Source organism: Ovis aries, chromosome 22, assembly GCF_016772045.2.
Source record: "Ovis aries strain OAR_USU_Benz2616 breed Rambouillet chromosome 22, ARS-UI_Ramb_v3.0, whole genome shotgun sequence".
Classification (NCBI taxonomy): Eukaryota; Metazoa; Chordata; class Mammalia; order Artiodactyla; family Bovidae; genus Ovis; species Ovis aries.
In genome coordinates this window covers 13,249,208-13,276,147 of record NC_056075.1, presented here as the reverse complement: position 1 = coordinate 13,276,147, position 26,940 = coordinate 13,249,208, and the positions used below count along the sequence as shown (strand labels likewise).

The 26,940-nt window shown below is 38.0% G+C and overlaps 1 protein-coding gene across 2 annotated transcripts in view; it reads right to left on the bottom strand.

The window, feature by feature from the left end:
* The window catches only part of BTAF1 (B-TFIID TATA-box binding protein associated factor 1), an 85,523-nt gene extending 58,588 nt beyond the window's left edge, over nucleotides 1-26,935 (bottom strand). Inside the window, exons 1-4 of one of the 2 annotated variants that reach the window (XM_015103326.3) lie at nucleotides 26,642-26,935; nucleotides 13,245-13,368; nucleotides 7,885-7,999; nucleotides 5,990-6,136 (exon numbers count right to left, since the gene is read on the bottom strand). In XM_015103326.3, coding sequence (XP_014958812.2) covers nucleotides 5,990-6,136; nucleotides 7,885-7,999; nucleotides 13,245-13,368; nucleotides 26,642-26,655 — 400 coding nt within the window. In that variant the 5' untranslated portion in view covers nucleotides 26,656-26,935. Of the gene's footprint in view, nucleotides 1-5,363; nucleotides 5,449-5,989; nucleotides 6,137-7,884; nucleotides 8,000-13,244; nucleotides 13,369-26,641 lie in introns of those variants that run through there. The other variant, XM_027960442.3, reaches the window with a different exon arrangement.
* Between the last annotated feature and the right edge of the window lie 5 nt (nucleotides 26,936-26,940).

Genomic DNA, 26,940 nt, shown 5'->3' with positions numbered 1-26,940 from the left:
CTACATGTCTGCAGACAAGGATGCAAAAACAATTCAATGGAGAAAAGAAGAATCTTTTCAACAAATGGTGTTGAGACAACAGGATAGCCACATATAAAAAAATGGTACTGGGGACTTCCTTGGCAGTACGGTGTTTAAGAATCCACCTGCCAATGAAGGGGATACCAATTCGATCCCTGGCCCAGGAAGATTTCACACGCCACAGGGCAACTGAAGCTCACAAGCCACAACTACTAAGCCCACGTGACGCAACTCCTGAAGTCCATGCACTCAGGGCCTGTGCTCTGCAACACGGGAGCCACCACAGTGAGAGGCCTGTGCTCCATGGCAGCGAGGAGCCCCCCTCACCTCTGGAGAGAGCCTCTGCCCGACAGTGAAGGCCAGTGCAACCAAAGAAATGATAGTTAATTAACAATCCAAAACAGCCTCAGAAGGAAAAAATTAAGACTCAACCTCAGAACGTACAAAAATAAGCTCAAAATAGATCAAACACCTAACAGTGAGAGCTAAACTATAAAACTCTTAGAGAAAACAAAGGGGTAAATATGACCTCAGATTTGGCAAAAACTTCTAACATATGATATCAAAAAGCTTGAGAAACAAAAGGAAAAAGATAAACAGGATTTCATCAAAATTAAAAACTTTATGCCTCGAAGGTCAGCAAAGTGAAAAGATAATGTATACAATGGGAAGAAATATCTGTCAATCATTTATTAGATAAGAGGTTTATATACAGAATATATAAAGAACTCTTATAGCTCATTAATAAAAGAACAGATATTCCACTTAAAAATGGGCAAACATGAATAGAGAACTCTCCAAAGATATAAAAATGGTCAATAAACACATGAAAATATGTTCAAGATCATTAGTCATCAGAAAAATGCAAATCAAAAGTACAATGAGGTATCACTTTATAGTCACTGGTATAGATATAGTCAAAATCAGTGAATAATAAGCAAACATTGGCAAGGATGTGGAGAAATTGGAACATTTGTATCCTGCTAGAGGAATGTGAAATGGTGAAGCCAGTTTGGAGAACAGTCTGGCAGTTTCTCAAATAGTAAAACAGTTACCACAAGACCCAGCAAGTCCATTCTTCGGTATCTACATCAGTTCAGTTCAGTCGCTCAGTCATGTTTGACTCTTTGCAACCCCATAGACTGCAGCACGCCAGGCTTCCCTGTCCATCATCAACTCCAGAGCTTGCTCAAACTCATGTCCATTGAGTTGGTGATGCCATCCAACCATCTCATCCTCTGTCATCCACTTCTCCTCCTGCCTTCAATCTTTCCCAGCAACAGTCTTTTCTAATGAATCAATTCTTTGCATCAGGTGGCCAAAGTATTGGAGCTTCAGCTTCAGTCCTTCCAATGAACATTCAGGACTGATTTCCTTTAGGATGTACTGGTTGGATCTCCTTGCAGTCTAAGGGACTCTCAAGAGTCTTCTCCAACACCACAGTTCAAAAGCATCAATTCTTCAGCACTCAGCTTTCTTCATAGTCCAACTCTCACATCCATACATGACTACTGGAAAACCATAGCCTTGACCAAACGGACCTTTGTTGACAAAGTAATGTCTCTGCTTTTTAATATGCTGTCTAGGTTGGTCATAACTTTCGTTCCAAGGAGCAAGCATCTTTTACTTTCATGGCTGCAGTCACCATGTGCAGTGATTTTGGAGCCCAAGAAAATAAAGTCTGACACTGTTTGCATTGTTTCCCCATCTATTTGTCATGAAGTGATAGGATTGGATGCTATGATCTTATTTTTTTTGAACACTGAGTTTTAAGCCAGCCTTTTCACTCTCCTCTTTCACTTTCATCAAGAGGCTCTTTAGTTCCTCTTCGCTGCCATAAAGGTGGTGTCATCTGCATATCTGAGGTTATTGATATTTCTCCCAGAAATCTTGATTTCCAGCTTGTGCTTCATCCAGCCCAGCGTTTCTCATGATGTAATCTGCATACAAGTTAAATAAGCAGGGTGACGACATATAGCACTGACATACTCCTTTCCCAATTTTATAATCCATTATTCCATGTCCAGTTCTAACTGTTGTTTCTTGATCTATATACATATTTCTCAGGAGGCAGGTAAGGTGGTCTGGTATTCCCATCTCTTTAAAAATTTTCCACAGTTTGTTGTGATCTGCACAGTCAAATGACCATGACAACTACTAGTTTGGTAAGTATCCCTCAGAAGAAATGGAGTAGCCCTCATAGTCAACAAAAGTTATCTACATAGAAGAAATGAAAACATACGTGCACAAAAATCTGTACGTGAACATTTAATGCAGCATTACTTAAAAGCCAAAAAGGTAGGAACAACCCACATGTCTTCTAACAATGAATGAATACACAAAATGTTATATTCATACAATGGAATGTTATTCAGCCAGAAAACGAAATAATTTCACACCTATTAGTATGGCTGCTACCAAAAAAATCAAAATAACAACAGTTGATAAAGTTATGTGGAGAAACTGAAAACCTCATAGATTGTTGGTGAGAATGCAAAATGAAACAGGCACTACAGAAACAGTATGGCAGTTCTAAAAAAAAAAAGATCAAAAATAGAATTACCATATGATCCTATAATTTCACTTCTGGGCATAGACCCAAAAGAACTGGAAGCAGGAATTTTAATAGATATTTGCATGTCTGTGTTCATAGCAGCATTATTCACAATAACCAAAAGGTAGAAGCAACCCAAGTGTCTAATGACAGATGAATTGATAAACAAAACGTGGCATAAACATACACCGGAATGATTATTCAGCCTTATCAAAAAGGAAGGAAATTCTGACACATACAATACAGATAAACATGAAAGATTCAGTTCAGTTTAGTTGCTCAGTCGTGTCTGACTCTTTGTGACCCCATGAACCGCAGCACACCAGGCCTCCCTATCCATCACCAACTCCCAGAGTCCGCCCAAACTCATGTCCATTGTGTCAGTGATGCCATCCAACCATCTCATCCTGTCATCCCCTTCTACTCCTGCCCTCAATCTTTCCCAGCATCAGGATCTTTTCAAATGAGTCAGCTCTTCGCATCAGGTGGCCAAAGCATTGACGCTTCCGCTTCAACATCAGTCCCTCCAATGAACACCCAGGACTGATCTCCCTTAGGATGGACTGGTTGGATCTCCTCGCAGTCCAAGGGACTCTCAAGAGTCTTCTCCAACACCACAGTTCAAAAGCATCAATTCTTTGGTGCTCAGCTTTCTTACAGTCCAACTCTCACATCCATACATGACTACTGGAAAAACCATCACCTTGACTAGACGGATTTTTGTTGGCAAAGTAATGTCTCTGCTTTTTAATATGATGTCTAGGTTGGTCATAACTTTCCTTCCAAGGAGTAAGTGTCTTTTAATTTCATGGCTGCAATCACCATCTGCAGTGATTTTGAAGCCCAGAAAAATAAAGTCAGCCACTGTTTCCCCATCTATTTGCCATGAAGTGATGGGACTGGATGCCATGATCTCAGTTTTCTGAATGCTGAGCTTTAAGCCAACTTTTTCACTCTATTCTTTCATTTTCATCAATAGGCTCTTTAGTTCCTCTTCACTTTCTGCCATAAGGGTGGTGTCATGTGCACATCTGAGGTTACTCTCCCATTAATCTTGATTCCAGCTTGTGCTTCCTCCAGTCCAGCGTTTCTCATGATGTACTCTGCATGTTAAGTTAAATAAGCAGGGTGACAATATACAGCCTTGACGTACTCCTTTTCCTATTTGGAACCAGTCTGTTGGAACCAGTCTGTTGTTCCATTATGTTAAGTGAAAGGAGATTATGTTAAGTGAAGAAAGTCAGTCAAAAAAGGATAAATACCATAGATTTCACTCAGATGAAGTACCTCGAGTAGTCAAATTCAAAGACAGAAAGTAAAACAGTGATTGCCGGCGTGGGGTGGAGGGTCTGAGGGGAGAAAGGGATGGGAATTATTGTTTAATGGTTATAAGGTTTCATTCTGCAAGATAAAAAGAGTTCTGGAGATTGGCTGCACAACAATATGAATGTACTTAATACTACTGAGCTATACACTTAAAAATGATTAAGATGGTAAATTTTGTTATCTATATTTGATCAAAATTTAAAAATGGATATACCCTATAACAGTAATAAATACTATTTAGGAAAAAAATCTAAAAAGTACTAACATGTACACTACAATATAGTTAAATGGTGGAAAAATTCTGCTAAGTAAAAAGAAGTCAGACACAAAAGACTACAAATGATTCCATTTATATGAAATGCCCATACAAGACAAATCTAATAGATAAAGGAAGTAAATTAATGGTTCCTTGGGGCTGGGAAGAAAAGGGAGGGGTATAGGGGAATAGGAGTGTGATAAAGGATATGGAGTTTCTTCCTGAGGTAGTGACAACGTTCTAAAATTATACAAAACTGTAAATATACTAAAAATCAGTGAATTGTACACTTTTAAAATGGGTGATTTATGTGGTATGTGAATTATACCTCTCTATAGCTATAGTAAAAGGAAAAAAAAAAAAATTAAGGCTGCTCTCCTCCGAGGGAAAACACTAGGCATCCAACATGAAAACTTCTGGATCATAAATTCAGTACACTCACAAAGAGCTCCAAATCAGCCCTCTCATTTCAGGGAAAGTTTACGGGGGAAAATAATCAACACAACTGCAAAGGAAACAGACTGGCACCTATGCTAATCATGTACATGTAATTTATAAATACGCAGAGGTCAACATAGATGAACAGACATTTAAAGAAAACCTAATTAGAGGGTTTTAATGAGCACTCTTAGGGGAAAGAAGCTGAATTCTAAAGAAATTGGGGTTCCCAATCCTGCTTACATATCAGTCATCTGTGGAGTTTTTTCATTTAATATACAATTTCCCAGAACTCTCCACAGATGTATTAAATCGGCATCTTTAAGACACGTCCCAAGCACACTTTCTTTTTTAGTGACAAAAGTCACACTGACTTTTTTCCCTAGATAAGGCCCAATAATCTCTCATGATGTTTATGGTAACACTACTAAGACTGGTAAACTAATTAGTAAACTTAAAGATAACTTTTTTCAAATTGTAAAGTTTTTGAAGACTTCTACCTCCCTTATTTAAAAAAACTATGCTTTTCTGGAACTTAAGCAAATTCTCCTCTTTATTCTCTCCATAAATAACTACACTGGATTTTTCAATAGAAAGCATATTAGGCAAGAGGAAATGAATATCTGACTTTTTTTTTTAAGATGAACAAACTGAAGATCATTTCATTAACCTAGCTAGATAGATATCCTTTGACTAATGATTAATTAGCAACAAAACAAAACACTGTTCTGTTTTGGTTTAAGTCAAAAAAGCAATTTATTTACTTACAGAAATCCATTAAAAACATCAAGGTTTTTTCCACTCAAGGCATCAATCTTGAATGGCCAAAACATTTATTTTATATCCAGATGGATTCTGTAAGTTTAAAGATAATGGGACAATTACCTATCTAAGACTTATTTTTCATTTTTGTTTTGGTCATTAGCATCAGTAGATCCAATTACTTAAATATTTAAAACATATGATAAAAAGAACTGTCATAGTCTCTTAAATTTCAAGAATTCTGAAAACATTACCACAACTTGTGCTAATCCTGGATTTTAAAATCTATTCAACTAAAGCTCTTAGGTACCACTTTACAATTTCTATACTGAAATACTAAAATATTAATATGTATGCTGACATACTAATATCTATTAATGATGCATATATATGTGTGTGTGTATATATATATATAGCACATATTCAATTAAGGGATGAAAAATATTCCTATTTGTTTTAGATAAAGTACTCCTGGTCACCTTTCCTATGCCCCACATCTCAAACTGCAAACTTCCGTGAATTTACATTTCATGGCATCTGTTAGGTTTTGTATGACTGATAACATAGCACACCAAGTAACAAACTGATCTGAACACACATTTCAGGTTTTTTTCTACAGGACTATTACATACCTGATTTTTCATCTTGTACTTCAAATTCTGCACCAGCAGATCCCAAAAGTGATGCCCCATGTTGTAACAATCTACATATATCAAATCTGTCAAAATTCAATCGATCTGTAGTAGATGAGTCTTCCATAGCACTTTCTGAAGTAGTTTCTAGATGAGGTTTAAAAACATTCAATTTGATTATACAGCCAAAGTGCAGAATGAAAGAAAATAGCATTACTTCAGGTGAGTGGGCAGTATTTTAAGAAAAGTAAAATGTGGAGGAAGTAGAAAAGCTATTGTGGATTTATTTATGATCAATTCTTATTTATGAAAAAACTATTTAGCAGATGGCTTCCTTTCTACAAACTGTCAGAATGTTAGTGGGTGTGTAACTTTTTGACTATACAAGCACAATATTACATGAAGAAATGTATCCCCATGTTGAAATATGTATATTAAAAAGCATGTTAAACAGTTGAAAGATAATTTATCACAGTGATAAACTGAAAGATAAATATATTCTTATAAATTTTCATAAATAACACTAATGATCACTCTAATAATACTAGTGTTAATAACACTAATAACACTAATCATCACTCCCTATACCTAGGAATATCTAGGACATAAAGGAACTACTCAATCAATAGGACTCATTTCTCATAATATAAGCAAATTACAATCTCCTGGCAAACTGCTAAAATTAAATATCTATCTGGGGCCTAAAACTATTTACAAAATGTTCTGTATTCCTCCCAAAAAGGTTATCCCATTGTAAACTTTTATATATACTATAAATTGTTCACTGACAGTAGTTTGTTTAGCTGGCCATTTGCGTATAATTCTCTACAAACTAAAGTATAATTGCTAAATTGAAAGGGAACTGCTATGAATTTCTTTGTTTTCTAATGATGACAATATATTTGATACCATATATTTGATACTAATGATACCATATATTTTAATGCTAGTGTAACTAATTTAAAGCTTGTGTAACTAATTTAAAGCTTTTTGGCAGGGTGGAATTCTCTGGCAGTCCAGTGGTTAAGACTCCATGTAGTCAATGCAATGGGCTTGGGTTCAATTCCTGGTGGGGGAACTAAGATTTCATTAACAAGGCTGTGCTGAAGGAAAAAAAAGTTTTTTTGAAAAGAATTTAAGTCCTAGTATCTGTATACCAAAATAAGCAGGGGTAATAAGTTGGAAAGAAAATGGCTCTTTTCTAAAACAATGTATAACTTCTTCTGGTTATGTATTTCTTTTGATGAGAGAAGACAAACTAACACAATCTCTCAAAATATAGGTGCAGCAAATCAAAGTACAAATTTTGGACGAGTTACGACAGGATAAAACTCGTATTACTAAAAGTGACTTGAAAATGAAATGCAGTTACACCATATTAAATTCTCACTTAATTAAAATGTGTAACTTTATAAATTTGTAAAAGCATACATTCATTTCAAGTGTCGTATATAACAGGCAGTCAGAAAACAAGTAATTTCCACTAAAAGACATCTAAAAGGCATAAAAGGACTAAAGACTGACCTTTCCAAATAGCCACACATAATTGTGCTTATTAAATATAGTAAACAACTACCCTATTCTCACAGCAACAAGAAAAATTTGACTGTTTTAAATATAAAATATTTATACTTAATTAATTTCATTTTTTAGGGCATAAATCCTTGAGGGAAGAAATAATCTCTGCAAATCAACCATATTTAGAATAATTTAAAACATATATGAGAAGAGATTGTCTAGTACAATTTTTAAAACATGGTGAAAAAGCACCTTGTTCAATTTTATTTCCTGACAAGACTGCCCCTAAAAGTATGAAAATTCAGCCTTTAAAAGTGGAATTACTAAAACAAAATGTATAGTTTTTACTACAAACTACTTTTTCCTCTTAAAAGCACCTTGTTTGGTTCTTGGCACGGGATTCCATTCAGGTACATTTTTCACTATAGCTTCAACAGCTTGTCCTGCTGCAATCCGAGTATCCCAATTTGTACTCCTTAAATATATCAACACCTTAAAAAATTGTAAAATAAAAGTTACACACCAAAAAATATTGTTTGTTCAAATAGTCAAAAGAGAGGAACATAAATATACTTATTTCTAATTTAGCAGCTCTCAAATTTATACAAAACACTTTGCAATTATTAAAATCATTTATAAGATTTTCTATCAGTCACAAGAAATATCACTACACTTTAAAGAAAGGAGACAGGGAAGGGACGTCCCTTGTGATCCAGTGGTTAAGAATCCGCCTTCCAATGTAGTGGGATGCAGGTTCAATCCCTGGTTGGGGAACTAAGATCCCACAGGCCCTGGGGCGACGAAACCCTTGAGCCGCAACTATTGAGTCCCTGTGCCACAACTAGAGAGACGGCCGAGCATCGCAACGAAAGATCCCAGATGCCACAACTAAGACTGGACACAGCCAGAAATAAACACAGGTAATTAACTTTTTAAAAAAGGGAACAGGAAACTAATAAATAAAAGAATGCTTAAGTGAATTTTAAAAATAAGTTTTTAACATACTAAAAAGCAAAGTGCATATTAGTCATTAAGTCCCTTTACTTAATGCAAGAGTTATAAAACCATTAGAAAAGATAAGTACAGCAAGAGAGCAAGATATAAGACCAATATGTTGTACAAAAATCCACTGTATTTTTTCACTTTCCACAATCTGAAAATGAAATTAAGAAAATATCATTTATAATAATATAAAAAAGTATAAAATACTTAAGAATAAATTTAACCAAAAAAGTGCAAGGCTTGTATACTGAAGACTAAAAAAAAAAAAAAATTCAAAATACTATTGAAAGAAATCAAAGACCCAAATAAACACCACCTCATGTTCAAGGATTAGAAGACTTAATATTATTAGCATGGTAATACCCTCTAAACTGAATATGGATTCAACACAATTTTTATCAAAATCCCAGCTTTTTTTTTTTTTGCAGAAATAGACAAGTTCTATTTGATCTTAAAATTTATATGTAAATTTAAGGTGCCCAGAATCACCAAAACAATCTTGAAAAAGAATAATAAAGTTGGCAGATTCACACTTTTTTATTTCAAAGCTTACTACAAAGCAACAATAATCAAGACAGTGTGGTAAGGGCAGGACAGATACACAGATCAATGGAAAAGAATTTAGTTCAAAAATAATACTATGTGTCTCTGGTCAACCAACTTTCAACAATAGTGTCAAGACAATTCAATGGGGAAAAAGGATCTTTTCAACAAATGGTGCTACAGCAACAAAATAATGACTTAAAATCCCTGCTTCATGGTTTCTCTGGTGGCTCAATGGTAAAGAATCTGCCTGCCAATACATGAGACACAGGTTTGATCCCTGATCCAGGAAGATCCCACATGCCTCAGAGCAACCAAGCGTGTGTGCCACAGCTGTTGAGTCTGTGCTCTAGAGCCAGGGAGCACAATACTGAGCCCACATGCCACAAGCTACTGAAGCCTGAGCGCCTAGGGTCTGCACTCCACAAGAGAAGCCACCACAATAGGAAGCCTGTGCAACGCAATAAAGAGTAACCCCCAATCACTGCAACCAGAAAAAAGCCCGTGCAGCAATGAAGACCCCAGCACAGCCAAAAATAAATAAAATCATTAAAAAAAATAAAATAAAATCCCTACTTCACACCGGACACAAAAACTAACTCAAAATACACCAAGAGCCTAAAAATAAGAACTAAAACTATAAGACTGTTATAAGAAAACATGGGGATAAACCTCTATAACCTTGGATAAGGCAAAGGTTTCTTAGATGTGATCTCAAGAGCACACAAGTCATGTGTTTAAAAAAGATAAAGTCAACTTCATTGTAACTAATAACTTTTGTGCTTCAAAGGATACCATTAAGAGACTGAAGACAACCTCAAGACTAGCAGAATGAATTTGCAAACCCCGTATCTGATAAGGAGCTTCTATCTAAAATGTATAAAGAATCTTACATCTCATCAATAAAAGAACAGATATCCCACTTAAAAATGGTCAAAGGATCTGAACAGACAGATCCTCAAAGAAGGTATAGAAATGGTCAATAAACAAATGAAAAGACGTTCAACATCATTAGTCATATGAAAATGCAAATCAAAACTTATAGTAACTTCATACACACTGGTATGAACACAGTCAGTTAATAGTTTATGTGCTGGAGACTTCCCTGGTAGTACAGTGGTTAACAATTTGCCTGCTAATGCAGGGGACACAAGCTTGATCCCTGGTGCAGGATGACTCCCCACGCTGTGGAGCAACTAAGCTTGTGTGCCATGACTACCGAGCCTGCGTTCTAGGACCTGTGAGCTGCAACTACTGAAGCCTTTGCACGTGGGAGCCTGTGCTCTGCAACGAGAGAAGCCACTACAATGAGAAGCCCACACATCACAACTAGAGAGTGGTCCCTGCTTGCTGCCATCAGAGAAAGCCCACATGCAGCAACAAAGACCCAGCACAGCCAAAAATACACAAACAAAATTTTTTTAAAAAGTGCTGACAAAGATATGAAGAGATCAGACCTCTCATACATGCTGTTGGGAATGTAATATGGTGTAATAAGTTCCTCATAAAGTTAAACACAGTTACCATATGACCCAGCAATTCTACTCTCTAGTATACACCCATGTATGAGAACATATATCCATACAAAAAATTGCACAGCAGCATTATTTAAAACAGGCCCCCAAGTGGAAACAACTAAAATGTCCATCAACTGATAAAGAAATAAATAAAATGTGGTATATCCAACATTATCCATACCCATACAAAGAACGATATTTGGCAATAAAAAAGAGTGAAAAACGAAACATGCAAAATCATGAAAGGCAGCTTCCCAGGTGGCACCAGTGGTAAAGAACCTGCCTGCTAATGCAGGAGACATGGAGAGACATGGGCTTTGATCCCTGGATTGGGTAGATCCCCTGGAGGAAGGCATGGCAACTCACTGCAGCATTCTTGCCTGGAGAACCCCATGGACAGTAGCCTGGCAGGCTACAGCCCATTGGGTCGCAAAGAGCTGCATACCACTGAAGTGACTTAGCACACACAATATGAAAGAACCTTGAAACTAACATTTCAGTGAAAAAAACAATCACAAAATACCACATATTTAATATAACAAGAGAGGAGATTAGCGGTTGCCTAGGACTGAGTATGGAAGGGAGAGTGACAGAGAGTGGCTGGTAACAGACACGAAGTTTCTTTTGAGGGAGACAGAAATGTTTAAGGGCTTCTCCAATGGCTCAGTGGTTAAGAAAGCAGGAGCCATGGGTTTGGCTCCTGGGTCGGGAAGAGCCCCTGGAGGAGGGTATGGTGACCCACTCCAGTATTCTTGCCTGGAGAATCCCAGGCAAAGAGCACCCTGGTGGGCTACAGTCCATAGGGTTGCCAAGAGTAGGACATGACTGAAATGACTTAGCACACAAAAATGTTTTAAAATTAGATCGTGGTGATAGCTGCATGTGTCTGTGGATATACTAAAAATCCCTGAATTGTACACTTTATCTGGATGAATTACACGGTATATAAAATCTATTCAATAAAGCTATTTTTCACAAAAATAAAACCGAAGGCAAAAGGAAAACACTGAGGGCAGAGAGGGGATAGGAGATGAGTAAAGTGCTAGAAACAAACTTTGCCTCTTTTAGAATTATTCGATGGCAGTCATATGGTGGCGTCTGAGTTAAGGACAGAACTCACTTGGAAGGCTGGAAACTATTTCTCAGTTCAGCAGAGGTTAGTCTTACTCATTGTTTCCAGTCTCAGTTCATTCAGTCCTCCACCTCTTCCCTTGGGATGAGAAGAAACAGGTGCCTCTCTATCCCCACATCTAACACATGAGTTTAGTACTGCCAAATGTGCATCTTTCTTCATTCTGAGAACACGGAACCTGTAGATGTCAAATCACTATCTCTCCATCTATGTCTTGGTTAGAAAGTTCTGATAGTATCCAAGTGAGGAGTGTGCTGGAGAGAGTTGCTGTTCGCCCCCATGATGGAACAATAGAGGGCAGATTTGCGTAGGATGACAAGGGCTTAGGACTCCTACTCACAGGAATCAGGGAGGGACAAATCACAACTAGAGGAGGAGATAAGACTGGTGGGAATAGAGGTATCTTGGGTCTTCCAATATCTGGGTTATCATATTGCTTCCCATCCCATCTGCTATCCACTGCCCCCACTCCCACTAAACACATATACCAAGCACTCCTGATTTTATCCTGCATGCCAGAGAATTAAATACATGAAATTTGCTGCTTACTATCCCTGGGTTGGGAAGATCCCCTGGAGTAGGAAATGGTAACCTGCTCCAGTATTCTTGCCTGGAAAATTCCACAGACAGAGGAGCCGAGTGGGCTGCAGTCCATGGGGTCACAAAGAGTCGGATAAGACTGAGCAGAGCACATCATAGAGTTACACTTCTACAAGCCCACTGCTGCTGCTGCTAAGTCGCTTCAGTCGTATCCGACTCTGTGCGACCCCATAGACGAAAGCCCACCAGGCTCCCCGGTCCCTGGGATTCTCCAGGCAAGAACACTGGAATGGGTTGCCATTTCCTTCTCCAATGCATGAAAGTGAAAAGTGAAAGTGAAGTAGCTCAGTCGTGTCCGACTCTTGGCGACCCCATGGACTGCAGCCCACCAGGCTCCTCCGTCCATGGGATTTTCCAGGCAAGAGTACTGGAGTGGGGTGCCATTGCCTTCTCTACTACAAGCCCACAGGAATCAGTAAAAATAAAGCACAGTGCTTAGGGAAAGAACATGGGCCAGGATTGTGAAAACACTTATCCACCAAAGGAGAAAGCCTCCACTTTCAAAGAGCTAATAACTAAAAGAATGTAATGACAAGTAGCTTCTCATGTATTTCCACCATCACCCATGAGCACTCATCCATCTGAAGACTGTCAACTGATGTAATTATTAGCTGCTAAGAACAAGTTAGACCACTAACAAACTAGACTAACAACTTAGTTCATTACCACACTGGATCAGATTCAAATTTGTACCACAGGCCAAAGGTTCTTTATTGTCAAATCCCTTCGACAATAAAACTTGACGTAAAAAACAAAGTACTTTAAATCTTATGACAAAAAAATAGTAAAAAATTTTAAATATTTGGGAAAATACTGGACTTATTTAATGAATTTGAAGACCACAAACTGTCACTAATAAGACAACTTCCTTCTCTTTTATGTTTTTACCCATGGATAAATTTCTACAACTGTATTATACTAAAAGAGGAAAAAGAGTTCTTACTTTAGATAATAGATTATTCAGTTCATGGGGATGAAGCTTCACCACTTCTCCAAGTTGCTGTGCAGCAGCTTTTCTTGTAACTGGAGTAGTGCCAGTATCCAGCAAGATAAAAAGACGGTCAAGCCTAAAATAATAAAAATGTAATGATTATTCTGAAGTGTTTCCTCATATATGTTTGAGTCAATAAATGTACATATTCAGCATCTATGAAGAAAGAGCTATGGCAGAGCTGTAGGACACAAACTAATCTACTCCTAAGGAACTTGCTATGGAGGTGGAGTGAGTGAGTAAGGCAAGTACACAAATAATTAGAATATAGGGTATAATATAGGAATTGTACATGCATATACATGTTCAACAAGCCTATGTCAGAAGAGGAGAAAGTGCTTTGAGAAGATGGAATGGAAGCAATAAATACTATATCCCCAACTGTATAATACTAAAAGAGCTTTCTAAAAGAAATGGTGTATGAGTTGGACCTTAATGGTAGCAAAAAAAATTCAATACTGGTGAAAATGAGGCGGTAAAAGAGAAAAAGGGGAGAAACATCTCGAAGAGGGAATAAGAAGCAAAGAGCAGTAAGACAAAGGAGGCTATATTTAGAGAAGTGAGTAACACAGTCTGGTTGTAATTCAGGGTACACTTAAGAGAATAGTAGGAGATGTACAGAGAGACCTATTGTGGAGACCCTTGAATTATAGCTCAGCCATGAAAGACTCTGATCAGGAAAGACACGGGGGCTTCCCTGGTGACTCAGTGGTAAAGAACCTGCCTGCCAATGCAGGAGACAGGCTCCACCCCTGATCTGGCAAGATCCCACATGCCGAGGAGAAACGAAGCCCATGAGCCACAACTACTGAGCCTGTGCTCTAGCGCCAGGGAGTTGCAACTACTGAGTCCACATGCTCCAACTACGGAAGCCCTTGCGCCCTACAGCCCTGGTTCCACAACAAAAGAAATCACAACAAGAAGCCCACGCACCGCAGCAAGAAGCCCACTCAGAAAGGAAGACCCATCACAGCCAAAAAACAAATAAAATTATTTTTAAAAAAAGAAAGTCATGGGACTGGAGCTATGCTTCAGGAAGGTTAGTCTTGCAGCAGGGTGAAGCATGAAGTAAAAAGGAAACTTTTATGAGAACTTTTAGACCTGAGCTACAATCATGGTTACAAGACTAGAAAGAAGTTGGGGGAAACTGCTGCAGAATTACCATGGAGATGTCAAGGAAATGCAAAGATTCTGAGACTCTGAATCTTAGGAATGAAGATGTCATTAAAGAAATGGGAAGAACTAGTGGAGGAAACGTCTCTGAGGAAAGATGACAAGTTTATTAGTGGCCAGGTCAGGAAAGCTAGGGGAAAGCAAAAAGAACAGTTGGAATAGAAATCTGATCTTCAGAAGAAAGTTGAGATGAAAGGTATATAGATAAATGAGTCATTTGTATAGAAATGACAGAATGGCAGTAAGACCTCTGAGGAAACAGTTTGTAAAAGACAAACACCATTATGGGCCAGAGCCACAGCACCACGATTCAAATCCCAGTTCTGACATTTATCCAACAGATAGTTTGGAATAAAATCACAATGTCTTACACCTGGAATAAGTGGGGGAAAATGGAAAACTGTGTCACTTTGCTTCTGGGATACAGGAAAACCCCAAGATTTGAAAAAGAGAAAGGAACCAGTAATTACTACCAGCTGTCCATGTGTCATATAGGTCTAGCCCTTCCACCACAATATGAATCAGGTTCAATGAAGTAAATGGATACCACGGGTAAAGAAAGGAAGGCAGTCTCATATACAGAATAAATGGGTATTTATACAAGATGAAGGATGAAAAGGGGCAAGGTGATATTAATTGTGCCCCAATCCTATATGAGGGGAGATTTCGAGAACAAACCTTTAAATCTCATCTAATGAAGAAGAGAAAGCAAGCAAGGTCCCAAAGTTAAGCATGAATATTAAGTACTAACAAACTGCAAAGAGGCTCATCTTTTACCTCTGGGATTATTTTTCTTTTGCAAAGAGCTTAAAAATTAGAAAGCAAAGCTCTAAAATCCCTTTATTTAACAAAATAGGGGTCACATGAAATAAGCAGGGTCTTTTCTTCTTTTGGAGGGGGTTGTTGCTGTTTAGTCATTGAGTCTGACTCTTTTATAACCCTATGAACCATAGAACTACTGGGTTCCTCTGTCCATGGGATTTCCCAGAAAGAATTCTGGAGTGGTCTTTTCCTTCTCCAGGGGATCTTCCCAACCCAGGTATTGAACTCACATCTTTTCCTGCATTGGCAGGCAGCTTCTCTACCAATGAGCCATCTGGGAAGCCCTTTGGAGGGGGCAGTATTTATCAAACTAGCCAGTGACTAATAAACACAAAATCATTGTAACTAGTAAAATATATATAGAAAGATATACACACACACACATATATATACAACTAGTAAAATATATATATAAAGATACACACACACACACATATATATATATATATACATACACAACTGGGCTTCCCTTGTGGCTCAGCTGGTAAAGAATCCGCCTGCAGTGAAGAAGACCTGAGTTCGATCCCTGGGTTGGGAAGATCCCCTGGAGAAGGGAAAGGCTATGCACTCCAGCATTTTGGCCTGGAGAATTCCATGGAGTGTACAGACCATAGGGTCACAAACAGTCAGACATGACTGAGCAACTTTCACATACATGCAACCAAAATAGGTCTTTTTCAGTCAAGAAGGCTAAGGGTACCATGAAAACTTTTCAACTGACTCAAAACACTAAGAGGCAAGGTTCAAATTTTACAGTTAAGGGTATGTAAGAAGGACATATTTTAAACAAAATATGAGGTAATTAAAGCCAGTGACATAAAGAAAAAAAGAATAATACAGCACAATTTTTGCTTCCTATATACTGAATGGCACACAGAGTGATTATAAAGAAATTAATTTTGAAAAAACGCTGTGCATAGACACACCCCATCTTTTGACATAATATTTCTCTTTATCTACCCAAGGCTGCCTAAATACTTGCCTGCACTCATTTACTCTTCAGGCTTTGCTACAGGATTTGGTGAAGAATGACTCAGAGATAATGGGACAGAAGGGAGAAAAAAAAATCTTCTGACAGTGGTGGTTTTCATAAAATTCTAACACTAAGTCAGATCCCAAATCCTTTTCCCATAAAACTACCTCCCTCATACATCCCATACATAACTCTAAGAATGCTCTTTGATGTATCTTCATCTTTATAACTGATTATGATGTTAAAGTTACCGAAACTGTCTCTAAAACTTCACAACAAATGTATGCCTATTGCCAGGACTGATTTTGAATGAAGAAAAGAAATCAATGAAAAGAAATCTGCAAAAAGAAAATTTAATATCTATGAACAATTTTCTATCAAGGCAAATAAATATTCATTTTAAATCTATATTCTATGGCAAGCAAAATTATCAAAAATTAAATGTTTTATTATAAAAATTATGTCAAGTCATATTTATGCAACAACAGACTTATATGTGTATATGATGCATGTATTCTTTATAATAATATAAACTGTATGTGTACAGTGTACATAAATCCAGGACCTCCCTACAGGAAAAGTTGCAAAATGGTAGAACCAGACTGGAAGTTAAGAGATCTTTAAAAGTATTACTTTTGTCACTTGTTAGAAGGTTTAGAAAAGAAACCCACTTAACCCCTTACTTTACAGGGTGAAACTAGATCCAGCCATATTTCACAGCTCCACATCACTGCAAGTGTTTATAGTTTTTCCCCTTATATACCATGTTTGTCATATCTTTGATCTATTTGATACAAAGTTCCTTAGACTGCCCCTCTGGATAGATTTCAACTACTGGATTGGCCAAAAGTTCGTTTGAGTTTTTCTGTAACATCTTACAGAAAAACCCAAACTTTTTAACCAGCCCAATACTTCATAACTCCTTTTCAGTGATGGAGTTCCTGCTTTTGTGATGAAAAGCAAAAGCTGGCTGCAAAATGAACACTCTAAGGAAGTGACAATACTAACCTGTTTGTAAGTCTATGTATAAATAGTTAAGATTGAGTTTTCCAAGTTCCCCCCCAATCATTTCCACTTTCCTCAAGTCCCAATTGCTATTACCTATTCCTTAAAAATGAATGGACTGAGTAGATCCCTAGGTTATTAGAATACAAACTATCTCATCTCAATTATTACCTTTAAAGGTCTTTACACTCATCCTTACAATTTCAGATGAAAAGACAGTCCTTGTTTTTCTTCAAGACTTGCATAATGTCTCACCATTTTCTTGATACCATCTCCTTCTACCCTCATTCAATTATCCTTTCTCTAATATCTTACATCACTGCCTCATTAATCTACTCTCTTCTGTCTTCAAATATACAGAAAGTGAAGTCGCTCAGTCGTGTCCAACTCTTTGTGATCCCATGGACTGTAGTCTACTAGGCTTCTTTGTCCATGGGATTTTCCAGGCAAGAGTACTGGAGTGGCTTGCCATTTCCTTCTCCAGGGGATCTTCCTGACCCAAGGATCAAACCCAGGTCTCCTGCATTGCAGGCAGACACTATACCCTGAGCCACCAGGGAAGCCCCGTCTTTAATCAGATAAACCACTTGACCTCCATCTTCTAGAACACTCTTTTTGCTGCCAAGCATCTTGAACAAGTGTTTAAAATCACTTCTTTTATCTTCTCACCACATACATTTTAATCCCTATAATCAAGTTTCTATCCTTCTCTACTACTGAAATAGCACACCTGAAGGTCACCAATGAACTTCTAAGCTCTAAAACCTATGGCTTTGTTTTTTGTAAATCCGATTTTCATGATTCTTCTGTGACATCTGATTTCAGTACATACCCCATTCTTAAAATACTTTCCTTCCTAAGTTTTCAAAACATTCTATTACTCTGTTCTTCTCTGACCTCTTAATTCTTTCCATGGTTTCCCTATTCTTAACACTCTTAATAAGAACATTCTCCCAAATTCAATCCTTGGCTGTCCATCTCTCATCAGTTTCTCCTGTAGGAAACTGTAATTTGTTTAAACTATAACACATAACAAATAATCCTCAAGTCTAGCCCATCTGGGAGCTCAAGTGCAAACTTTCAACTGCCTGATGAGCAAAACTCCATACTAATAAGATCTCAATGCTAAGTTTACTTCCTAGAACACCCTGTGATCAAATTATTACCTAAAACTTTCAATGGCTCACCCTTACCTACCAGGTAGTAATCAAAAACAAGAAAGTATCTCCCAAATTTTGGTGTCCACAATTTTGTCTACACTGTCTCTTCCACTTGGAATGTCTTCTCTTGGTCCAATTCTTCAGCTCACTCCCATCCACTCAGACTCAGCTCAAGTTCTTTACGTTCTGACACCATCTCAGGGACTACTACACAATTACATCCTCTTCTAAAATCCACTGGGATTCTCATTTTGCATAACCATTTTTGCATTTGTTATGCATTTTTGTGTCTTTACATTGTCACATGTTGTCTTATGCTTATTAGGCTTCACCTTCTTCAATGATTCTTTTTGTCCCCCACAATATTGAGCAAAGTGTCTTTGCACAGAATTCAAATATTTGTTGAGTACCTGATATTTACTGTAATTAGAATTATAGATAAAGAAAAATTCAAGTTTCTTGGGGACAGGTTGAAGCACCATTTTTAAACAAAGAGAGTACTATATTTTTTTTTGCTTCCTGTGAGAAATATCCTTAATCTGTCATAGCTATACTACCCAAAAACAAGTTATAAAAATAACGGAAGTGACGCTAAAGCAATGTTTCAGTAAGTAAAAAGATGACTACAGCAGTACTTCAGCAATCGGAACATCAGGCAGTTATGGCTGCTGCAAAGAGCAAGCTGAAAACGACTGGGCAGTAGGCACTGTATTCCTTCAACAATTTCTACCCTTCCTACACCTTCCTTTAGTCCTCCACAGACACATACTCCTGCCTAAAGACCTTCTGCTCCTCTAACTTAATGCTGAATTCGCCTCACAAAAGCACAGTTCCTTCTGCCTCTCCTGTCTTCAAAGTCTTACACCCCAACGCCATGTCACGTCACCTCCGCTCCCTCACCAGTCAACTGCCCTGAGGGTAAATCAGCTCCTTCTCTCATCCAGTTCCAGACCTGTCTATTCTCCCCTCTCCCACCTTGTGATAGTCAGATTTGACTCCCTGAATAGAAGAATGCTTCTTTGGTGCTCTTGACTCAAAGCCCCTTTTGGAGTTTTTCATTCTTCTCTCCAGGATAACAGATTAGATGCCACATAAAAGGAACACAAAGGGATGAGCAGACCAGGATCTCACAAGAGGGCAATGTGACCTATTACACCAGGATAGCCAGCTATGAGGCAAGCAGGGTAAGCATGGGTCAGGACACAATGGAAAAGACTGGTATAATGAACAGGTAGGGGAGAGGGAAAGGGTATGAGACAGAGCCAGTATCATGCTGGAGGGCAGACAGGGCCCTTGATGAAGGAGAGGTCTGAAGGAAGCCAGGTGATCAAAAGAAAAAGAAAGTTAAAGAAGGGCTGACTGAGGGAACACAGTACTTACCACAATACTTCTTTTGGCTAAAGCTTATGTAGCATAACAGCTAATGCTACTCTTCATTCTCCAAAGGATAGACAAATGGAGGAAAAAGAGGTAATAGACTGTCAAGCTGAAGAGAAGATACCAGAGACTGTAGAAGAATAAATTAAATAAAACATGGTACAATTATATTTGACAGTATCCACTGATTACATTAAAAACCAACAACCATGGCATCCGGTCCCATCATTTCATGGCAAATAGATGGGGAAACAATGGAAACAGTGACACATTTATTTTCTTGGGCTCTAAAATCACTGCAGATGGCAACTGCAGCCATGAATTTAAAAGACACTTGCTCCGTGGAAGAAAATCTATGACAAACCCAGACAGTGTATTAAAAAGCAGAGACATCATTTTGAAACAAAAGTCTGTATAGTCAAAGCTATGGTTTTTCCAGTAGTTATGTATGGATGTGAGAGTTAGACCCTAAAGAAGGTTGAGCACCAAAGAATTGACAATTCTGAATTGTAGTGTTGGAGAAGACTCCTGAGAGTCCCTTGGACTGCAAGATCAAACCAGTCAATCCTAAAGGAAATCAGTCCTGAATATTCACTGGAAGGACTGATATTGAAGCTGAAGCTCTAATACTTTGGCCACCTGATGCAAAGAGCTGACTCATTAGAAAACACCCTGATGCTGAGAAAGACTGAAGGCAGGAGGAGAAGGGGATGAAAGAGGACAAGATGGTTGGATAGCATTACTGATGCAATGGACGTAAGCTTGAGCAAGCTCAGGGAGATTGTGAGAGACAGGGAAGCCTGGTGTGGTGCAGTCTACGGGGTCACAAAGAATCGGACACGACTGAGCAACTGAACGACAAGAAATGCTTATGAATCTATTGATGACGATAATCTGGCCCATTTTCAATTGGATTTTAATTCAGAGAAATAACTATAAAAGACATGATCCGTGTTTATTTTATAAACCTGTGATTTCAGAAAACTGCTCTAAAGACTGCCTAGAGGGAAGACGGGAATGAGAAGATAGGTGTGTGGGATTAAGAGACACAAACTACTATATATAAAACAAATAAGCCACAAGGGTGCACTGTACTGCACAGGGAAAGAGAGCCATTATTTTATTATAACTTTAAATGATATATAGTATATAAAACATTGAATTGCTATGTTATATCCTTGAAACTTATACAATATTGAAAATTAATTATACTTCAAATTAAAACAGAAAATGTGGTTAAAACAACTGGCTGTTAGAAAAAGGAAAGTACATGGAGTTTGTAGAGGTTATGCTGGCAACTATGATTTAACTTTTCTTCAGCTGTTTGTGTTATCATAATTCAAAGAATATAAAAAGAAATAATATGCATGCTAAACTATAAAAATGTCCTAGACAACTACTTCAACACCAATAAACATATATATATAGTATTTCTGCTACTTGAGGATGGAAAAGCTGTTTGAGGATGGAAAAAGAAAGTGTTTAAGATATAACTTTCACAATCTATTTCCAATCTCAGTATTCTCTGAATAAATTTAATCACTAAAAAAATTACGGGAGGTCAACTGACAGAATACGTCAGAGATGGCTTTGTAATTGTAACAAAAGGGAATGATCAGTCAAGTTTGTCGATTTTGTCATGCATTTTTTACATTTACTATGTGAGGCTTTTCTTTTCTCTGTTACTCAGGGAATAAGAACACAAATATCTGGTATCAACACTGTGCTTAGTCCTACATAACATCATTAAGCAAGGAAGTTATGATCAAAAGAAATGTCTTTTAAGAAATTGCCTAGACTGATGTTTTAAAATGCCTTCAAGTTCCTACTGTGGGTTATTTGAAACTAAATGCTAGAAGAAAGATTAATTTGAAATACCACCAAGGACACTGAGAACAGATATGAAGATGTGAAACAACACCAAAGCCAGATGCAAGGGCAGGTGTGTGTTATTTACATTCTCCCCACACCCATGAGAACAGGAACTCCATGAGAATGGGAAATCCATTTTTATTCCCTGCTGTATCTCCAGCACCTGGAACACAGAAAGCACTCTGTAAATACTTGTTAAATGAGTGCTGAAAAGGAAAGCCAAGGTACGTTATTTCCTTCAGGACACTTTTTTTTTCCTAACCTCTGCCTCTTGTATGACTTTATCTTGAACATAAAAATCTAGATTTTTCAGGGGAAAAAAGTGTACAGTGGATTAAAACTTCATTTGAAAGTGTACATTTTAAAATGGTTAAAATGGTGAATTGTTAAGTGTATAGTACTTTGAGAAACGGACTAAAGAAACAGGGAGGAATTTAACCAAAGTAATTAAAATGGATACACTTAAATAATGCCTCCTCTATCTTTCCTAGCTTTTGGTCCCCATTTTTAAAGTACAAAATATTCAATATATTACAATTTACAACAGTGTCTTCTGTCAATCTTATAATGGATAGAAATTAGTAATAATGGAGGAATAGGCCTAACAAACAAAAAACACCTGTGCTCTCCCACAGGTAAGATCATATTAACTTTTTCTCTGTCAAGAGCAAGGACCCCCACATCAAGAAACTTCCCTTTACTGTGCAGATTAGGTCACTGAAACAATGTTTCTCTGAAGCATCAGCAGTGTTGAGAGAGAATGGACACAACAGAGCAAAGTTCTGCTCACATGTAGCAATTTCTTTCTTCCATAAGAGGGTATGCTCAGAATCTTTTCTGAACACAGCATCATTTTTAAACTGCAAAGATGTGTGTCACAGACTTAAGGTATGGCTTCTAAAACAGTCAAGTCATAACCATTGTCTACATATTTTAGAAATGACCTTTATAGCAGAGATCACTGATGGAAAATTCTCTAAAGTATATTTTTACATTCTCTGTATATGATCAAGGAAAAACTAAATTCATAATAGCTAATCGATGCATAACAACAACTGTGGTATAAACAGGCAAAGGTATCAAAAATAATCTTTTAAAAAATTAAGCTGTGGAACCCAACATTGTTACAGATTCACCCACCACCTTCTGTAATGAACATAACTTAACAATCCCTCTAACATTACCTTTACTGTTGGTGGCTCAACTCCAATTAGTGACAGATGATACAGGGAGAGAGGCTTACAAAACAACACAGTAGTCAAAGATTTAATAATTATTATTTAAATTGCTTGCAAACAACACTGAAAGCCTGTAATATATACTAGTTTGTTGGTTTTTTTTTTTTTTTGCTGAAGTTGATATGAGAGCAAGTGAAGTAGCTAGTGAGTGAGTTTGGCTGACTTTCCAGCATTCACTTATTAAGGGCAACATTGTTCTCGTACATGTGTATACTCTTTTACTAGGGGTCTAAAAGAGTCATACATTTTTAGTAGTATTTCACCGCATTTTATGGGAGAACTTCAAATGCTATCACTGTATTTGCAATTTTAGAGTCACAAAGATATGTGGGGTTTTTTGAGGGGTGGGGTAAGTGTTTGTGGCAAGAGTTAACTCACCCATAGGGGATCAAGAGTTGACCATACATTTTACCATTTGCTACATTCTTATAATTCAAAGTACTACATTAAAACTAAGCCTTTATAAAGGCTAAGTGTGGGACTTCCCTGGTGGTCCAGCAGTTATGACTCTGACTGCCAATACTGAGGACACGAGTTCCATCTTGGGTCTGGGAAGATTCCAGATGCCTTGGAGCCATCTAAGCACGGGGGCCGCAACAAGAGAAGCCACTGCAAGAAGAAGCCTGCACACCACAACTAGAGAAAGGCTGCTTGCAGTAACGAAGATCCAATGCAGCCAAAAATAAAATAAATAATAATTAGAAAAAAAAAACACTAAGTGGGGGTCTAAAAATTTTGATTACAGAAAATGCAGTTACATTATATCCAATTTGCATTATAAAAGATCATGCTATCACAGAATTATACTAGACTATAAATTTATAAAACTAGTTCTGATGATATTTACTGTTTTTTAAATTATAATTTTGGTCAATATTCAAACCTATAATGAAAGCTTTTCTCTCTTAGGGAAATCTGTAAAACTCAGAAGCACTTCCTGAAAAACACCAGAAATACTCTACAAAAGTTACAGAAAAATCATGACAGGAATCAAACAAAAAAACAGTCACCCATTTTTTAAAAAGTGTATTGAGCAACTATGAGAAAAGGCACTCTCCTGGGGAAAGAAAAAGTAAAGACAATCACTTCTCTCACAGAGCTGATGTTAACTCAAGCAAGAAAGCGAACAATTAAACAATCACAAAGTATGATAAATATGACTGGCAAGAAAATATCTCACCAGCTGAGATGAAGTAATACCAGAGAAGGCTTCCCAAACACAGTGACACATGTATAGGCTTAGGGTTTAGATCTAAAAACTAAGGTTGGGGGTAGGAGGAAAAGGTAGGAATTAATGTTCCAGAGATTAAGGTAGGAATCAATGTTTTAGAGACTAGGAGGTGAAAAAGAACAAAGATTCAGAATGAAGAGGGAGAGAGAGAGAGACTCAAACAACTTGACAAGAGGAAGCTTAAAAAGATAAAGCAGGAACCAAATTACAAATGATCTGGTAAGATGTGTTTGTTACAAAATTTGTCCTTTATCTTAAGGCAACAGAAAACTAAAAGGTTTTAAACAGGGAAAAAAAGGCTACATTAAAATTAACATTAGCAAAGAAGCAAAGAATAAATCAGAAAGAGACACCAATGGAGGCAGGAAGAGCAGAATGGCTGCTGTGACAGGTGTCTTGGATTAGAGACGATGGTGCTATGGAGCAGGACTGTGATACATGGCCTGGAAAGAAAAGACTGGCCAGAGAAAGATTAGAAAGGTAGAACTGACAAGATTGGATCTGGGGACTGGCTGGACTGGGGGAAAGGAAGCGAGGGCAAAGTCAAATATTATTCCTGGATCTCTGGATCTGGATTTCTGAACTTAACATCTCCCGCCTATTGGAAATATTTAAAGGTTATAAAAACATTACCATTTCTTTTCAGTCACACACTGATACAAACAGTGCAAAAAATATTTTTCATTTGATTCTCGCAAATGGTTTTTATCTCTTCAACCATTTTCAACCTGTTCTACAATAAAATATTAAAATGAGTCTGTATGTATGTGCATGCGGTTATTCATGTCGGACTCTTTGCGACCCATGGACTATAGTCCGCCAGGCACCTCGTATCCATGGGGATTCTACAGGCAAGAATACTGGAATGCATTGCCATGCCCTCTTCCAGGGGATCTTCTCAACCAGGGATCAAACCCAGGTCTCCCTCATTGTAAGCAGATTCTTTACTGTCTGGGCCATGAGGGAAGCCCAAATGAGCCTGTATTTCACATCAAGAAGAGAAAGGAAATTTAGTTCATAAACATGTGTGCTCAGTGCATGGAGAAGGTCAGTTTAAAATTAAAGTCTTTTATTCAAAGTGAATCCTCATATGAAAAAGTCAAGGACTGGCAGTATCCCCAAATCAGAAAGTGTCTCAAAAGTGTTTTCCATGAACCTATTGTATTATCAGAATAAGCCCAGGACTAGCTCTTTTATAAAACCATGACAAGTTTTCTTTTTAAAGTAGACTTTAACAGAATTTTGGCAAGCTAAATAAAAAAGATCTACAGAAAAAAAGAGAGCACCAATCTTTGAAATCCAATGTCAAGAACAAAAAGCAGCTGCTTTGAAAACTCATTCATTCAGAAATGTAGGTGCCTTAAACTTCTGTAAATAGATTTGCATTAGTCAGGCAGATTAGGGGCTCTTTAAACTTTCATTTTTTTCCTCTATTTTATACATCAGAAAATAAGAATTTCCTCACAGTGAATGGAATCAAATAATCTATGAAATAAAAATTAGTGCCCCCTACTACAGGTACCTTGCCACACTCACACTCAACTCTATTGGGTTTCTCCCACACACTTTCTCATCAGTTATCTAGGGAACCTGTGAGGTATGGGTTATCCTTTTGCTTGCAAAATAGGAATGTTCAATTAACTCTGAAAAATGAACAAAAATTATGTTTTCTGAACTGTCATCATTTTTCCCTTTCAGTCTATATGGCAGAAGGACCAATTTCTCATGAAAACTAACAAACTTGGTGAACCCTTCTGTCTATCCCCTACTTACACATTTCAATGTCCACTAACGTCAAGGCTCTGAGAAAATGTTCTCCCCACCCCAATCTCTCATATTGGAGAAAAATACTTTCCTGCTACCTATACAAAGAAATGTCTTGCTCGTCTCCCTATAGTCTCCTATACGTTCCTATCGAGGGACCATCACTTTAAAATAATTTAAGATTCGTGATACATCTTTCACGGCTTGGTTAAAGAAGATGATACTAATACAATAATTTGCTAAAGATTACAAAGCTGACGACTGAATGTGTACTGCCAACCAAAACGAAGAATTATACTATAATGTAAGAAAAAAGTACTCAGGAAAGAACATATTCCTCAAGCCGTAAACACAAATTTTAACATAATTAGAATGTCACTTAGATAACTGTAACTCAAAGTCTCCCCGACTTCGTCAGTTACTACCAAGTTTTCCCGTGAAATGGAGGTTAGGGATCGGCCTTCGAATACTAAGAAAGAGAAGAGATTCTCCTAGCACTGAAAGAGGGAAGAGAAACCAGAGAAGAGAAACATGGTGAGGAAAGAGAAAAACTAGCTCTAACGTGCCAAACGGTCTATTCAGCAAGAAAAAGGCATTCCTGAACTGACTTACGTTGAGTAACCCGAGTCCAAAGCCCCGCTGACTGAGGGGCGAACTGCGGGGTCTGGGCAGGAAGGCGCCCGAGCGCAGTGACAATGGGAACCTCCTGTTAGCTCTAGAGGAATCAGACCCACCTGGAGACCGCCATGGCCGGACGCCGGCGGTTCGGAGCTCCCCGCGAGCGACGAGCCGCGCAGCCGAGGCGCTAGTTTCCAGAGAGCTGAGCGGCGCAGGCCCAGGCCGCGGAGCAGAGGGGAGCGGCCGGTGCGGCGCGGAACGTTCCGGCGCGGGCCCTCGGGCATCTGCCCTGCCGCCTACCCGAGCTCTTCCCCGCCGCGGCCCGGAAGCAGGGGGTCTCAGAGAGCGGCGGAGGCGGCAGTGCTCCGACCCGCACGACTTCAAACCGGGTGCCCCCAGCCCCGCTCTTTGCTGA